The 17,748-nt window shown below is 35.9% G+C and overlaps 1 protein-coding gene across 2 annotated transcripts in view; it reads left to right on the top strand.

Moving 5' to 3' along the window:
• The window catches only part of LOC114654584 (ubiquitin-conjugating enzyme E2 D2), a 98,166-nt gene extending 81,590 nt beyond the window's left edge, over positions 1 to 16,576 (top strand). Inside the window, exons 3-8 of one of the 2 annotated variants that reach the window (XM_051929964.1) lie at positions 7,592 to 7,623; positions 7,881 to 7,958; positions 9,133 to 9,238; positions 11,210 to 11,303; positions 14,810 to 14,859; positions 15,688 to 16,576. In XM_051929964.1, coding sequence (XP_051785924.1) covers positions 7,592 to 7,623; positions 7,881 to 7,958; positions 9,133 to 9,238; positions 11,210 to 11,303; positions 14,810 to 14,858 — 359 coding nt within the window. In that variant the 3' untranslated portion in view covers position 14,859; positions 15,688 to 16,576. The remainder of the gene's footprint in view (positions 1 to 7,591; positions 7,624 to 7,880; positions 7,959 to 9,132; positions 9,239 to 11,209; positions 11,304 to 14,809; positions 14,860 to 15,687) is intronic. The other variant, XM_028805208.2, reaches the window with a different exon arrangement.
• Positions 16,577 to 17,748: the final 1,172 nt, after the last annotated feature.

Raw genomic sequence — 17,748 nt, 5'->3', positions numbered from 1 at the left:
GGAAAACAGTATTTTATGGATGAAAAATAATCACTTTTTACACACTATCCATCCATCCATCCATCCATCCATTTTCCAACCCGCTGAATCCGAACACAGGGTCACGGGGGTCTGCTGGAGCCAATCCCAGCCAACACAGGGCACAAGGCACTATGCCCACACAAAAACAGAAGTGCCTACTTTGGTATTATAATAATAAACTATAGACTATAGTTCATTTTTTTTATTGAGAAAACAAAATTCTGCGGGGTTATTTTATTGTTCAGTGACCTTAAAGACTAAAATGAATACAATTCCCTTAAATACATACTTTTTAACTAATCTTACAGAAAATATTAATCCATACAACATGTGGCATAAAAGAAAATGCTTTTATTTATAAGTTGTCATATTTTAATTCTTTTTTGTTTATCTGAAATTTTGTTTATCTGAAACAAAGCTTAATTTTAAAAAGTAGTTTTCACCATTTGGCATGTGTGATGTATATTTTCTCACACATTAGTCAATTGAGAACGGCAGTTAAACACTGCTTAAATGTAAATATACATGCACTTGGTTTTTGAATTATTTTTCATCATTAATTGCAATACAGCTTTTTCCTGTTAAAATGTAGATTTACTATGTTTATACATGTGCTGTTTGTAGATCTACAGTGTCCCAGCTAGACGTTTCTAATTCGTGAAGTGTAATTTTAAATATGGAGTCACATTTTAATTATGCAGTATTTGTTTCTTACCAAAACTTGCACTGTTTGACACATACAAATACTAAACACAGTACAGATCATTTTAAAAGCTGCAGGTCTATCAAATGTTCATTAGATGCTTTCTTTTCAAGAGGAAACAAGGCTAACGTGCTCAACAGGTGTACAAATGGGCTTTTTCACTTTAAAGAAAACTTCAGTATTGTTTAATACCACCTTAAAGCTTAGAAAAGCAGATGGTAAAAAATTGTTTTCTGACCAGACAGTTTACCAATCTCCTATAGTCTTTTGCAGTGAAATAATGTTAATGAAAGACATGAAAAATGTGTTAATGAAATTACAATGGCATGGTGTTAGTGACAGTCAGAGTGCAGTTGTCTGGAATTCTATTAAAAGAGGATAAGAGGCACAGATTTGAAAGAAGTCTCATATGATTCAAATTCAGTATTACATCTAATATTTTGAAATACTTTCCTAAATTTATTTTTGAGCAATTGCTTGTTGTTTTTTAGAAAAGTATTGCATATAGTGAAACAAATTAGGTAAGTTTAAAAAAGAAATATGAAATTATATGTTGGGTGTTTTTTTTTTTTTTTTTTTTTTTTTTTTAATTACAAACCTTAGTCTAGACTAACATTGTTCTTTATTTGAAAATTCAGTAGTTATAGCCTTTCATTCAGTAAATCTAGGCCTTTTTATACATTGTTTCGTATGAATTAAGTATTCTTGTTATTTTTGATTAACTGAATTGACCTTGGTCTCAGTGTTATTTCAGATAATCAACATTCTACTGTAGCACATTTTTAAGGTTGGACCTTTTTGATTTGTTCTCCCTCCATGTGTGTAATTTACTACGAAGTATGTTCTTTTTCTCCCTGCTTTTATTTTTTATTATTATGAAGTAAGGTTATTGATAGACACTGATTTTAAAAAAATCCCCCTACAATTAACCAGACTTAACACAAAATTAAACAGGCAATTAAGAGTAGTCAAGTCAGACAGACTAGTAGTCAGGCAAATTTTATTTGCAGCCAGCTATTATTTAATGAATTTAATTAAATAACAGACAGATTTTTTTTTGTGTTTGGTAACTATTGAGTTTTTAAAAATTGATTGCGTTCTCGCAGGAATGTTTTAAAGTACAGAATATTAAAATTAGAAACTGTAACTGTTAAGTTTAGCATTTAGACTATGTTGATTTAAAATATGAGAGGCATATAATACAGGCAATAAAATGTATTTTTTTTTTTTCTGATGAAACCAAGCACCCTCTCTGTACCAACTTTTTTTCTATTTTATGAATCTGCTAATTAAAAAAAAAAAAAAAAAACAAAAATCATAGCCGTGAGATAATAGAACAATACCCAAAGTCAAGCAGTCTATTTTTATTTATTTTTTTTTTTGAAGGGGCGCAAGTCCATATTTGATCAGGCCAAAGTTTTTGCTGAAATTTGAACAGTATGTATCAGTTCATCTATTGTCTGCTGAAGTGAGATGCATTAAATCAATTTACTGTATGTGGCTATGCAACCATCGGCAGTAACACTTGGCAATACTGCGCTTTTCTCATTTTAACAAAAATGTCTTAATCAGGTTCAGGGTCATTGGAGGCGAGTATTCAGGTAACACTAGGTGGTGGAGAGCAATAAACTAATCCTGAATATTGTTAGTTAGTAGTCATCTCTCTTTCTCTCTCTCTCATATTCACTCACTCAGTTTCTGGACCAGTTTAAAGTTTTATAACCCGAACCTCCTTAAAGTGTTGTACAGTACCCAGAGTATAACTCACAGACAACGGAGAATTTGCAGACTTTCCACATGGGCCTAACCCACATGTCTTTCTTCAGGTCATATGTGTAACTATAATGTGGTGTGAGATAAAAATCCCATTTATACTTGTTTTTGCTCACATTTATCCAAGTCATTATCCTTATTTTCTTTCAGCTTTTTCTGTTGATAGTAGCCACACACTAAGTTGGGATGACCAGGCCTCCCAGCTAAACAATTTAGCAATAATTGATTAAGGATCATTTATAGATCTCAATTAAAGGATAATTGAGACTTGTACCCCTCCAGTGTTTCCTTCGTTTGCTGCTTTTCTCTAAGCTTTGCCGTGTAAGCCTCACATGAGATGAGCTTAAGGGGCATCCTAACTACAAGCCCAAGCCTTTTCACCTTTTTTTTTTATATATATATAAATAATCCCCTGCCTGTCCACTCCCACACTACTCCATCCTTTGCCTGCCTGCTTCCACACATACTTAATTTTTTTTTTTTTCATCAAAGCACCTACTTCAAAATAAATGAACAGCAGAGATGGTGTGATAATTGAGCACTAGTTTAAAGATACGATTTGTAATGAGAGAGTATTGCCAATTTGAGTAGCAGATGAGCATACATCACTAGAGCAGACATCTTGCTCAGACAGCACTCCACTAAGTTAACCAATGAACAACATTAACCTGAAGCCTGCAAAATAATAAATAAAACCAGTCAAACACTTTGCAGGCCTTAGAATATTAAGTGTTACAGAGTATATTAACACACTGGAAATCGGAATAGTGCATCACCAAGCCAGGCAGCACGTATATATAAACGAAAAGAGACAAAACAGCAGCTGTGCAACATGCACTCACATCCAGCTAAGCACAGACAGAGATCAAAGTAAAAACCAGCCCATATGGAGCTCCCTCAGTGCAACTTGGTTAGGATTTTTCATACCCAAATCATCTACAGTGGTCAAACTTGGCACATGTTATTCAGTCCCACTCTGTTTGATAGTGGAATTGTTTTGCCAATATCAGGATCTTCTGGTGAAATATCAGGTAGGCAGTCATGTAATAAAGGACTGGGAGCAATCTCTAGCACTTTGCAATATCTATATAAAGTGTTTTTTTGAAATTGATGCACTAGTGCTGGGCAGTATACCGGTTCATACCGAAAACGGTTTGTTTTTATGATATGGATTTTTGTTTTACCGCAACACCGATTTAAATAGCCTAAACAATGTTCAGAATGTGGCGCAGCGGGAAACTGTTGGGGGGGGGGGAGGGCCTTTTTCACTGCTACACCGCTAAACATGGAGTACATGTGTTAGCGGAGGTACTGAGTGGTGAAAATGGACAGAGAACATTCTGAAACTGAAGCTGTAGCAGACGATAAAGCTGAAGATGATGACAGAAGAACTTTTACTGAAAAAAGGATTCCTGTCTGTTATTTGGAGATACGTTGGTTTTAAAAGGTTGGATGTGGACCATTATTATGTTCAAATGTGTGAATACTGTTTCTATACTACTGGATAATACTGCAAGCCAAGTAGCACTTGTTTTATTTTTTTTTCTTCAATACTGTCTAATGTACAAGGGTACTGTGTAATAATGTGACGATGCTGGTCCCCTACAGACTCATGGGAGTATGTTGAACCAACGCCATCGATAGTTATGACTGAGATGAGCTGACAAATCTCATTGAAGCCAGGGGATGGTGGAAAGTGCTCAAGTGCTTTTATTAAAAACAGTCAAAAGTAAAACCGAAAGTGTCCATTGTGCAGTGTTTTTAAAAAAAAAATAAAAAAAAAAAATTCCCAAATAAATAGCAAATCCGTAAAACCAGTGAAACGTGGGGTTAAAATTCCTAATAAATTAATCCGTTAAAATGCAGTCTCTCATCACCCGATTGCAGCCCACCACCTTCTGTCTCCCCAGCTCACCCATCACTGGCGTTGCCGGAGGAGCCACTGCAGCATGAACTCCTTTCTGCCGACCCCCATCTTGGCTGCCGCCACACTGTGTAGCCAGACCGTTCAAGGTCAGCACACTTCCTGTCTTCCTTCGTGCTCACTCAGTCGCGCCTCGGATCCATTAGGAGGACTTTCATCTCGCTCGCCCCACTCTACACACTTTGTCAGTGCAGCGAACCAGCCCCTAGAGCGCCCCAGCCTGCACTCCCTCACGGAGCCCCAGCTCATGCTGCCTTCTCCTTCCTGGTGTCTAGATTGTCTCCCATGACTGCCTTTTCCCTTCTTTAACCTCCTCCTGTTCTGTCTTCTCTTTTCCTTCCCCCTATCCTGCTGGCCCATAAATATACGTTCTCTGTGGGCGCAGCACCTTAATCACATGCTGCAGAAAACCGATTTAGCAATTGAGAACGATCGCACGTGCAGGTGCGACTCACCCCCAATTACCTCATCAACTCCCCGCGGTCATGCAATCGCACCCACGGCCTTTTTTGAAGCAGCAGACCCCACCATACCACAAATAGCATTATAAATGCAAGTTGCAGTTTCATTATTTATGTATATAGCTTAGCTTGAAGCAAGGTCCATATTAATGCAATTTGCAGTATGATGGTTCAGTTGATAAATGTGGTGTCATAAAGTTGCACTTTTTATTTTATTTTTATTTGGTGAATACTGTGCAATGTACCTGGGCTTGAAGGCTTAGTAATAGTATTTTTGAAGTTGCACTATTATTTATTTTATTATTATTAGTTTAAATATTATGCAGTTTAATGATGGTAAAGTTGTTTAAAAAGTCACTTTAATGTGTTAGCGGACGGAGATTGTTAACATTAACAAAGTGTAGTTTGTTTAAAAAAAATATTTACAATTCCTTTTCTAAGACATGTTCAGTGCAATACACCTTTTGACAAGCTCCTCTGGATATTTTACTAAGTCTAAATGCCTCTTTGGATGGTTGAAAATATGTTGTCAAAATTATACTTTAAGTTGTTTGCAAAATTTGTTCAATAAAAAGGTTCTATATTTTGACTGATGCTGTCATGCAGTGTGATTCCTTCTCTTCGTTAGTGCCATCCCCTTGAAAACTTTCACTTTATGGGGCCATGCAAACCTGTATTAATACTTGTGTGCACATTAAAATGTGTTTTTATTCAATGTACAGTTGTGCTTGAAAGTTTGTGAACCCTTTATAATTTTCTATATTTCTGCATAAATATAACCTAAAACATCATCAGATTTTCACTCAAATCCTAAAAGTAGATAAACCAGTTAAACAAATGAGACACAAATATTATGCTTGGTCATTTATTTATTAAGGGGAATGATCGAATATTACATGTTTATGAGTGGCAAAAGTATGTGAACCTTTGCTTTCAGTATCTGGTGTGACCCCCCTTTGCAGCAATAACTGCAACTAAATGTTTCCGGTAACTGTTGATCAGTCCTGCACACCGGCTTGGAAGAATTTTAGCCCATTCCTCCGTACAGAACAGCTTCAACTCTGGGATGTTGGTGGGTTTCATCACATTAACTGCTTTCTTCAGGTCCTTCCACAACATTTCCATTGGATTAAGGTCAGGACTTTGACTTGGCCATTCCAAAACATTAACTGTATTCTTCTTTAACCATTTTTTGGTAGAACGACTTGTGTGCTTAGGGTTGTTGTCTTGCTGCATGACCCACCTTCTCTTGAGATTCATTGCAGTAATTGCAGTGGAAAATGTGGTTAACATCCCCTCATGCATGAGAAAAAAATACAGTTGAATACTGTGAAACCGGTATAATTTTGGAAAATACCATGATATAGAATTTTGGTCATACCGCCCAGCGCTACTTGTACTCATAAATAAATCTTAAGTCTGACTTGCAATCTGATCATTAGGTTACCTACCAGGTAACGCTTGTGGTTGGTCGGCGAACATCCAACACATCCTCTCAGTTGCTAGAAGCAGCTCATAGATATGTGATACAGTATCTGCCAAATAAAAGAGTACACAACACATTTTTTGCTGTTATTGGGGCTCATCAGGTGTACACACTTTTGCACTCCCTCATGGGGATCGAACCTCTGATGCTGCACCATGGCAGCTGGTTTGTATATTTGGCAGGGTGAAGATCTGATTATTAGATGGTTACTAAAAGTGCGTACACCTGATGTGCCCCAAGTAAGGGTGAATGTATATTAATTAAATGAACATGCCTTCTATTATAAATTATTTCTCCTTGTGGGAATTTGCAAAAATCTTACTTCCATCCACAAATTAATGTTTACTGCCTGCTCCCATGATACAGAAAATCATTCCTATGGCAAAAGCAATTACATTGTGACCCACGGGACTGCAGACCTTTATCTGGAGTGTGTGGTTAAAGGGTTATCCATGACATACTAGGGTTGGCACCAGACAAAAAGTAATCCATGATTCTCATAAATGTATTAAATGTCAGAGACCCTCTTCTAGAAGAGGAATACTGGGACCCAGACCTTGAGCCAGATTTGGTTGTGTGTTAGAAAGCATGCAGTGGCCAAGTAAACCTTGCAGTCTGAAAAAAAAACATGTGGAGTCCCCATTTGTGGTTCAGACTCCAAATTTGCACTGCTCAGTTTTAGCAATACCAGTATTGTCTGGTTGAACAAGTGGCACACAATTGTAGTCACCCTGTTGTGCAAAGATTCACACTGCCTTAACAAAAGTTTATTTTAGTGGGGAGGCTAGAACAGCACCCATTACAAATTTGCACAGAGACACCAAACACTAAGATAATAATAATATGTATTGAACATTAACTTTTTACCAAGTGGAACAAACTTACTTACATAGGTTATTATGGGGGTGATTTTTAACTACTAAAACACACAAATTGTGAAATATAAAGCACAGTCCCAAGTAATTCCACAATGCTAAGTGCAGGAGGTGTATGGAATGTGGTAAATGGATGTTGCCCATTGAACATCCCTTTGGAAAATAGATGTCCTTTTCGTACTGTGTTATCAAAAGTATAAATTTGACATCATGAGTCTTGTGCTGTTTTGGCAGAATCATTGAGTAAGTTCGTTTGGTATAATAGAGTACTGATTTTATACAGTCTTTGATCAATTTCAGTGATTATTGTGACAACCACAAGGTTAACACTGTTTTCTTTATTTGTAGTGTTTCATTGGCAGGCAACAATAATGGGACCGGTAAGTAGTAAATTTTCTTTCCTCCTTTATATTTGGCAAATTTTTTGGTAATTCAGTCCTTGTTGGCTTCTGCTTTACACTCAGTGCTGCCAGAATAGACTCTGGTTTCCTATAAAAATTGAATTATTTTGTTAAATAGGTGAATGGAAAGTTAATATTTAGATGTTAAGTGATGTAACCCCAAATTGTTTAAATTAATAAATAGAACTTGCTTTTTGTGGAAATTAAAAAATTAATGATAGTTTTGTCTTTCACAGAATGACAGTCCATATCAGGGTGGTGTGTTCTTCTTGACTATACATTTTCCCACAGACTACCCATTTAAACCTCCTAAGGCAAGTATATATAATGTATTGATTCTTAGAGATGTTTAACTGCAGCAATCACTGTACGAGGTACAAAATTTTAGTAATATGGTTCAGTGATTGTTTATTTACAGTGTGTTCCATAAGATTATCTGTATATTTGCATAATTAAGGGTTTGAGATTAAAAGATGGTACGCAAAAAAAAACCTGTTGTTTTAAAAATTACTATAGTTTTTATCATAACCGTATTTGTGAATCCCATATTTTCTGGTAACATTTTTGTGTAATGTGAAATAAATTGTTCTAATGTATTTTTTGAGTGGTTTTTATAATTTACCTTATTTTATTTGAGAATAAATCAAGTCTGCGGTGGGCTGGCGCCCTTCAGGGTTTGTTCTTGCCTTGTGCCCTGTGTTGGCTGGGATTGGTTCCAGCAGACCCCCGTGACCCTGTATTAGGATATAGCAGGTTGGATAATGGATGGATGGATAAATCAAGTCTTATCATTTTATAAGCAAATGACCAGCTCATTCACAAATTTGTGACCAAATTCTGAAGTAATTTATATAAAGGACGTCTATAACCTACAGCAAACTTAACTTAATTGTTACCCCAAACTGGCACAACCTTTTTAATGGGTTAAAGCAGTTACTCCCCAATAATTTAGATGTATACTTTAAAACATCACACCCAGGAAAATGTGATCTGTCTTTATTTATATTTACATTATTAACATCAAAGTAGACCATTTATTTTCATCTACTAATCTCTTTTTAGAGGAATGAAACTTGGCAGGTAATGTACGAGACCTTTTTTCCTGTAAGAATGAAAGTATTCTTTTAGAGAACTAAATTGTGTTGACTTTTAAATAGCCTTTCATTTGGTTATTTGCTTTTGGACCTCCATTGGATAAATTTAACTACTGATATACTTTTAACAGTATAGCTGAAAGAGCAAGAATAAAAATGGCATAATGTTCAGCTAATTTAATTTGGCAATTTGGCCGATAAATAACAGGATAGAAATACAACAGTTACTTTGCTTAAAATCAAAAAATACCAGTTCAGTGGAAAAAAAAGAATTCTTTTTCATATTTAAAGTAATTTATAGAAAATGCATTGTTTGTTGGAGTGCAGTGGAGATGGTTGCTGTGTTGCTAATGAGCTTTTATTTTCAGATTGTATGTTTTTTTTTTTTTTATAGGTTGCATTTACAACAAGAATTTATCATCCAAATATTAACAGTAATGGCAGTATCTGTCTTGATATTCTAAGGTCACAGTGGTCACCTGCATTAACCATTTCTAAAGGTAACTGATTTTGTTACTTGAGTAAAGTGATTTTTCTAACAAAATTTAGGATATGATGTGTACTCATTTTTAAAAATCTTAAATTATGCTGAAGCAAACCCTTAGCCAAGTTACTGTAGTTGTGTGAAAATTTTAGAAATTGTATAACATTAACAATATACATGTTGAGGGCTGTTGCCCTGCATCTCTGTGATGAAGAGGACTTAGAAAATGGATAAGTAAATGAAAACTTTCATATAGTAGAAATTAAGAAATGAGTAAAACCTCAGATAATGCCAAAAATGGAACTACTGCTATTTTCTAAACAACACTTAAATAAAAATATGTATAAATCTCAGTTCACATAAATTAACTGTTAGGTTATCATGTGTGAATTAAATTCAGAACCTTTATTTTGTACTACCCTTGGCATAAGACTGCAGAATGCTAATAAAGCTAATCATGACAACATGTTCATATTTCATAAGTAAGGGAGTGTATTTTAAAGATGGCTGACATGGGGGGGGGGGGGGGGGGGGGGGGGGTGTTTTCCTCTTTAAAACCCTTTTATAGTGTTTTTAAAAAAAAAAAAAAAAAAAAGATTATTTTTGCTTGTAACAGAAGTGTTGCTAATATGTTTGCACCACATTTGATGTTTTATGTACAGTTAGGTCCATAAATATTTGGACGCAGACAACTTTTTTCTAATTTTGGTTCTCTACATTACTACAATGAATTTTAAATGAAACAACTCAGATGCAGTTGAAGTGCAGACTTTCAGCTTTAATTCAGTGGGGTGAACAAAACCATTGCATAAAAATGTGAGGCAACTAAAGCATTTTTTTAACACAATCCCTTCATTTCAGGGGCTCAAAAGTAATTGGACAAATGAAATAAATGGAAATAAAATGTTCATTTCTAATACTTGGTTGAAAACCCTTTGCTGGCAATGACAGCCTGAAGTCTTGAACTCATGGACATCACCAGATGCTGGGTTTCCTCCTTTTTAATGCTCTGCCAAGCTGGCAATGACAGCCTGAAGTCTTGAACTCATGGACATCACCAGATGCTGGGTTTCCTCCTTTTTAATGCTTTGCCAAGCCTTTACTGCAGCGGCTTTCAGTTGCTGTTTGTTTGTGGGCCTTTCTGTCTGAAGTTTAGTCTTCAACAAGTGAAATGCATGTTCAATTGGGTTAAGATCAGGTGACTGACTTGGCAATTCAAGAATTTTCCACTTCTTTGCTTTAATAAACTCCTGGGTTGCTTTGGCTGTATGTTTTGGGTCATTGTCCATCTGTATCATGAAACCCCGCCCAATCAATTTGACTGCATTTAGCTGGATTTGAGCAGACAGTATGTCTCTGAACCCCTCAGAATTCATTCGGCTGCTTCTGTCTAGGTCTTTTTGCGTTGCTGAGTTCACCAGTGCTTGCTTTCTTTCTCAGGATGTACCAAACTGTAGATTTTGCCACTCGTAATATTGTAGCAATTTCTCAGATGGTTTTTTTCTGTTTTCGCAGCTTAAGGATGGCTTCTTTCACCTGCATGGAGAGCTCCTTTGACCGCATATTGTCTGTTCATAGCAAAATCTTCCATATGCAAGCACCACACCTCAAATCAACTCCAGGCCTTTTATCTGCTTAATTGATAATGACATGACGGACTTGCCCACACCTGCCCATGAAATAGCCTTTGAGTCAATTGTCCAATTACTTTTGAGCCCCTGAAATGAAGGGATTGTGTTCAAAAAATGCTTTAGTTGCCTCACATTTTTATGCAATCGTTTTGTTCACCCCACTGAATTAAAGCTGAAAGTCTGCACTTCAACTGCATCTGAGTTGTTTCATTTAAAATTCACTGTGGTAATGCACAGAACCAAAATTAGAAAAAAAGTTGTCTGTCCAAATATTTATGGACTTAACTAAGTTATGGAAAAAGCAATTTTATTTGACTGGGTTGTTTAGTGAATTTAATTTGTATTGTGTTTTTCAGTTCTATTGTCCATTTGTTCACTGTTATGTGACCCAAACCCAGATGATCCTCTAGTGCCAGAGATTGCACGGATTTACAAAACAGACAGGGAAAAGTAAGTATTCCTCTAAATGTTTTAAGTAGCTGTTAATTTAGAAAGACTTGAACAAAGTATTAATTTTCATTTTGTCCTAATAGTAATCAAATGAATGTCCTTATGAAAGGCACAACTGATATTTCCCCAAACCTGCCTAGAGTAATCAAGATCCTTCTTGAAGTATTTCATGCAGACTGATGAAACCAAAACAGAACTGCCTTAGTTCCTCAAGTATTGGAGGCCTTGACTGAAAGGAATCATGAAATTATAGAGTATTACCAGGTCATTGTAGAACTGAATGTGCTACCCAGTGTCAGAAAACTAGGTATGGATTTAAGGTCCTCCAACAGGACAGATGCACACACCCATAAGCAAAACAAAAAAGTTAAACTTTGTTAATGTGTAAGAACTGAAATATACCATTAGTAAGTACTTAGTAACCCAGCAAACACTCAAAAGTGCTTGCATGCTTTTGAATGGGAAAAGCTACCAGGAGAAAGGTGCAAGAAACTTTTTAAGATGGTTACAAGAGGTTTGGAGGCTGTCGTCTTTGCCAAGTATTGGGGAAAGTGTGTCTTTAACATTGCTCAGACTGGTATCTGGTTATGGCAGTCTACTTCTGGTAATTCCATAAATACAAAGCACATAAAACCACAAAACCTTTCAAATTAGTATTGATGTGGATGAATATGTAGCAGCTGACACCTTGAGGACTAGTACTGCACAGTACTTCATCACTGTTTTCAATCATTTTGTGCACACATGTCTTTGAATGTACATAGCACAGCTGTGCAGTAAGCTTTTCTCAAGTAGAGCCATTAGATTAAACTAATACCATGACTTACCTCTTTTGTTTTGCATCAATTTAGATTTTTGAATCTGTACATTGGATATCAGTTTTCAGAAACCTACAGTAGTTGACAAATCTCATCTCATTTCATGAAATATGTAAAATGAATTTTCCCATAAATCGAAAAATGTGTAAATTCACTAACCATTTGTTTACACACTATTTTGGCAAGTTGGCATGATGTCAAAATGCAGTGTGATTCATCATTTTAATCTGCATTACATAGAATAGGAGGGAAGACAAGCAGTTCTTTGCAGGAAGGCAAAATTATATTTGCTGTAAACTAACAGTCTGGTTCATTGTAGGGAATCCATTCCCGGATGGGTTTATCCATTCCAGGGAATCCCGCGTTACATTCCTGGGCTCCCGGGGATGACACAGTGCACGGGCATCTCACATGTGAACGGTTTTAGAACGACCGACACTTATTTTTAATAAAACTACTGCAATATGTTGACACAAATAAGACTAACCTTATCTACAAGCAGTTCTTGCTGTCATGTAAGTACATGTATCTAGTTAGTTACAGTAATAAGAGCGTAGAAAGCACAACGTGTCCAGCGTGCAGTCGTCCAGGCTAGAGCGCATCTTCATGCAGAGTACACCAGCCGCTAAGAAAGCACGCTCTGCCTCCACTGAAGTAGGCGGCACAATCATCAGATACTGATATACTTTTTCTAAACAACACCCGCGCTTGCCGTTCCTCTGAAACACCGCTGTTTCAGCTTTAACTGATGCATCCAGTTTCTTGTCGTCATTCTGTGATGGCAAGTTTCTTGGTACAGATAATGCGGATGCAGCAGACTAACGCATTGCAATTTCAAGTTGCTGTTCAAAGCTGTTGTCTGATGAAATGCAAGCTGCAGCAATGGCGCCACCTTAATTATTTTCAGCTGTAACTCTTGTTATTTCTTGATTGATTTTTACACTTTATATATGCAAGCTTGGCAGTTCCCATTTTCCCGGGAATTACAGCAGTTTCGGGAATGGATTCCCTAGTTCATTGTGCTTCTCACGAGATGAAACGGGCAGTTCTGTTCTTTTGTGTGAAGTATTCCTTTGTGTCATTTATTTTTTTTTTAGTGATAACTTTGCTAATGGGAACCTACTGTTTTGTGTGTTTACAAATTCATGTGCAGTGAATCAGCTGTATAGTTTACAAACTGCTGAAGATTTCCCAATGCCTGCAATAACTTGTGGCATGCATGCTGGGATTCCAATTAGGCACACTATGGTGGGTTCTGTTTCTAATTTTTTCTCATGAGCTACCTTTCCTGTTTGGAAACATTTTATGATTACCCCACCTTTTTGTGTTGCATACAAATATGTTCCTGCTGTTAAAAATACATAATTCCTCTCCTTAAAATAAGTGATTTAACTGCTATCCAAATGACTGAGAAAGCTGCTAGTTGCAGGGGTTTTGATATGAAGATATGGAGAACCCAGCTAAACAAATGTGACAAAAAAACTCGTACTTGGTCATTTATTTATTGAAGAAAATCACAGAATATTGCATCTGTGAGTGGCAAAATTATGTAAACTTAGCAGATAATTTGAAGCTGAGATAAGAGTCCAGTTTTGTCCCGAACCCTAATCCACTCCACCTTGTCCAGCATTCGAGCCATTTTGAAGTCGTCTTGCATTGGGCTTGAAGTAACTCTGCACTCTTGTTGCCCACCTCATTGAATCGTGCAAAATGTCAAGAGGGATTTTTGTGAAAAAGACCATCTTAACAGACGAGTGCTGTCTTTCTGACTGACCTCTTCTAGTCATTCAATCATCAGTTAGTGGTGGGATTTTGTTTCATCATTTTACCTTTTCCAACTCTGAGGTACTATGTTTATCAAAAGTTAAAGAATGTTTAAGCATTTTTTTATACTGTACACACCTGTTCATTTTAGTTAAAACAGTGAGGGGGCACTATGTGTGTGTATGTTTGTGTGTGTGTATATATATATATATATATATATATATATATATATATATATATATATAATATAATATTAATTATACAAATTACAGCCATTCCCTTTTAGTCACTGTCAAAATACTCCCCTTGAGATGCATACACTTGTCCCATTTTTTTTTCCATTCCTTTTGTCAGTGTCTAAAGCCTCCTGCAAGGTGGGTTTACCCCCATTTTCCTTTTCTCTGGATTACTAACACAGTAGCAAATAGTCTTCCATTCAGTCTCAATTTTAATTTTGGGGGAAAAGGTCATAGGGTGTGAGACCTGGAAAATATGAGAGGTGGGAAGCAACAACCACATTGGTTTCAGTCAAAAACTCTTTGGTACAGTGGGGTGTACAGGTGTGCTGTCATGGTGCAAAATGTAGTTTAGTACAAGCCACCTTTACAAGCTTTTTTTTTCCCCCCTTCTGATGCTTTTCTGCAGATACCTCCAGTAATCTGTTCATATCAAAATGAGATTATTGCACTCCTGATGTTCAGTATGACCTAATGTGCTTTTTTTTAACAATAAATGTCTGAAATAAGCACTCGGTCAACTCAGTCCATTACCACATGGCAGACTGATTAGCATTATAGTCCAACTACATCCTGCTTCTGTGCTATTGACTGATTTCGGGAATTTTTGGGCCACCCCCTTGTATGTTTTATGCACTAGCCTCTACTAAATTTTCACAGTAACACGGTCATCCATTTACTTCATCAGGTATAATAGACTAGCCAGAGAGTGGACAGAAAAATATGCAATGCTTTAGGGTAAGGATTAGCATCTTGAAGTGTTATGTTGAAGATCTCTGTTGCATGTTGTCAGTTATTCAACTAACCAGAATCTAAACTTTTGTTAGGCTACTGCTTGCTTGTGCAGAGTGCTGTTTTATTGCTCTGAACTGTGTGTTGTATTTGAGAGGGGCTGGAGATGGGGTTAAAGACATTAAGTTTTGCAATGTTTGAATTTTGTTACTTGTAATTTTTCAGCAGTAACTTTTGCAAATTCTGGTAATACATATGCAACAATTACAAAATTGGGTGGTATTTGTAATTTTTTCTAATATAGTTGAGAATGATAATATACTTGCAAGGATTTTGGTCCTAACTTTCCTTTTGTTTTTTATCACATAGTACAGATACTTAAATAGCCATGTTCTACATTTTATTTTCAAAGTTAGATAAGAGTATGCTTCCCTTTTGTCATGTATAGTGTCTTCTGAAGACTCATTCCAACGCAAACAGCAGAGGAAAAGTGTGGTTGAAAAACAAGATATTAAAAAAAACAATAAATACATTGACTTTTTTTTAATTTTAATTGCAAAAAACTAATCAATCCTACTTTAATTGGTTGACAAATACAGAGGCATCATGTTCCAACTGTTGCAACTTATTAGGTAATAGATTGATAAAGGCAAGAATATACTTCAAGTAGACCACTATCATTTTCCCCTTTAGATAGTCTTTCTCCTAACAGGATCCAGAAGAGTAGGTCAGTGCCGCATTTGATAGACCATCTAACTTGTTTTTGCTTTGTTCATAATGGGGTATTTTTCTTCTGAGTGACTACCATTTATTTATTTATTTATTTATTTATAGGTACAACAGAATAGCCCGGGAATGGACTCAGAAGTATGCAATGTGATGATACCTTTGGAAGTCAGAAACAACATTCATTATAGTTGGAATAAACTTTTAAATTACTGGTTTCTTTTGGTTTTCTTATTTGGCTGCTCCCCCTGTCAGACCATAAACTCCCTCTCCCCATCCCTTTTCGCCCCATTAATTCACATGCTCTTAAGACGACTTGAGCTTCTGCAGCTTGGACAAAAACAACAAACAACTTTATATCTGCAATCTCCCAAGGTTCAGAAATCTTACTGGAGCATGTGTTGTGGCCAATTTCTTCACAGCACCTTGGTTATGAGACTAAAACATCCTCCCTCATTACTCTAACTTTCAGAAGAAGTCAACAGAGAGATGCTCATTTGTAAGCCACCTCATCATGTCAGGATCACCTCATTGCTGGAATAGCATCTGTCTTAATATAAGCTTTTCTTGATAATGTTAGACACTGAGGTTTGTCAGATGTTTATGCTCATAACTGAGATTGGGGATGGATTATCTCTGCAGAATGTATAAGTTTCAGCAGTAATGAAATAAATGCTGTATTTTTATGCATGTTAATAATGGCAAGTTTTTTTCTGCAGAGAATTAAATAAGAAAGGGACTTCAGAGTTCCTTAACAGGGTCAAAAGTTTTGTATTTTTTTTTTTATTAAAGAAATAAACATGCTATTAGTTAATCAGTCTTCCACATCACTGTTTTATGTAGCACTGAATAATGATGCAAAGCTGTCAGTGGTTGAATGATCAACTAATAGCTTATCAAACTGTTTCACTGCAAAACCTCCCTGTCTTGTCTATTCTCCCAACCCAATTTTTTAATTTTTTTTTTCCCCCTCGCTAAATAAAGTTGCATAAACCAACAGCTTGATTTGATTTGGTTACTTGTCTAACATTTTTGTAAAGATATTTCCAGGCACTTTCAGATTTTAATACTTTTTCAATTTCTGGAAAAAAAGTTTGTTTCATAAATAGATTCTGTTAATCAATTGTTTTCTAGTTTGATCAGCAGCCAAAACATATGTTTTCATGGTTTGAAGTAAGAGATGAATGAAAAAAAGCATAATTATACTGCAACGTCATGTGACTTAGTTTGTGTGTATGTTTATGTATGTTTTATTGTGTCTGTCTTCACCTAGCTGCACTGAACATAAGGTGATGTGGACCAAAGGTGGACACCTTCCCAGAGTGCTCAGTTGGTTTTGTCATAGACAAAAGACAAGGTTTGGCAAAAAGCAAGTTCTCAATATATAATAAAACTATTTGAAATGCTAAGAAACTAAAGATCACAGAATATTTTATGGTAAGTAATAGGTTATTGTAAAAATAGTGGTGTTCAGATTTTTCTAGGCAAAAAGTTGGAATTTAACATTGTGTATTTTTTAAGCTTTTAAGAGCAATAAATGTAAATGAAATGCCTGAATTCTTCAACTTTAGGCTTGCTTAATTTGTGTACTTGAGCATATTCTAGGTCAGCATACTACTTTTTAGAAAAGGTGGTTGTCCCAGAAAACATGGCAGTAAACGCCTACCTGCTTTAGGCCAAGTAAGCTATTGATAGAGCAGTTTTCTGTTTCATATCATCATTAGTATGCTTTTTTTTTTTTTTAATTACATTTGTGTTCAATTTAGTTTTTTGTTTTTTTTTATACTGGCAAATTATCACCAGGATCTACTGTTTTTGGTGATGACAATGAGTGTTTTTGTTTTGGGTGATGAATCTCAAAAATGCTATATAGTTTGCTTTATTTAAAAAAATAAATACATACACAGGTGTGCACCATCTCTCTCACACACACACACACACACGAATTAAGTTTTAACAGTTTATTATGTTATTTGCTTGTGTATTTTAATTAAACCAAATATGCATATCTTTGGTTTAAAGGTTAGGTAGTATGAAGTATATGTTTGCCATACTGATTAAAGTAAGTGGCTGTTTACATAAATATTCATATTGTCCTGGTTTGTTTCACCTGAGCTATCAGCAAGGTCTTTGGACAGTCTGTGTAGTATCACTTGACTATATTTGAAC

This window comes from Erpetoichthys calabaricus, chromosome 7 (assembly GCF_900747795.2).
Source record: "Erpetoichthys calabaricus chromosome 7, fErpCal1.3, whole genome shotgun sequence".
Lineage (NCBI taxonomy): Eukaryota > Metazoa > Chordata > Cladistia > Polypteriformes > Polypteridae > Erpetoichthys > Erpetoichthys calabaricus.
This window is presented reverse-complemented; position numbering and strand designations above follow the sequence as displayed.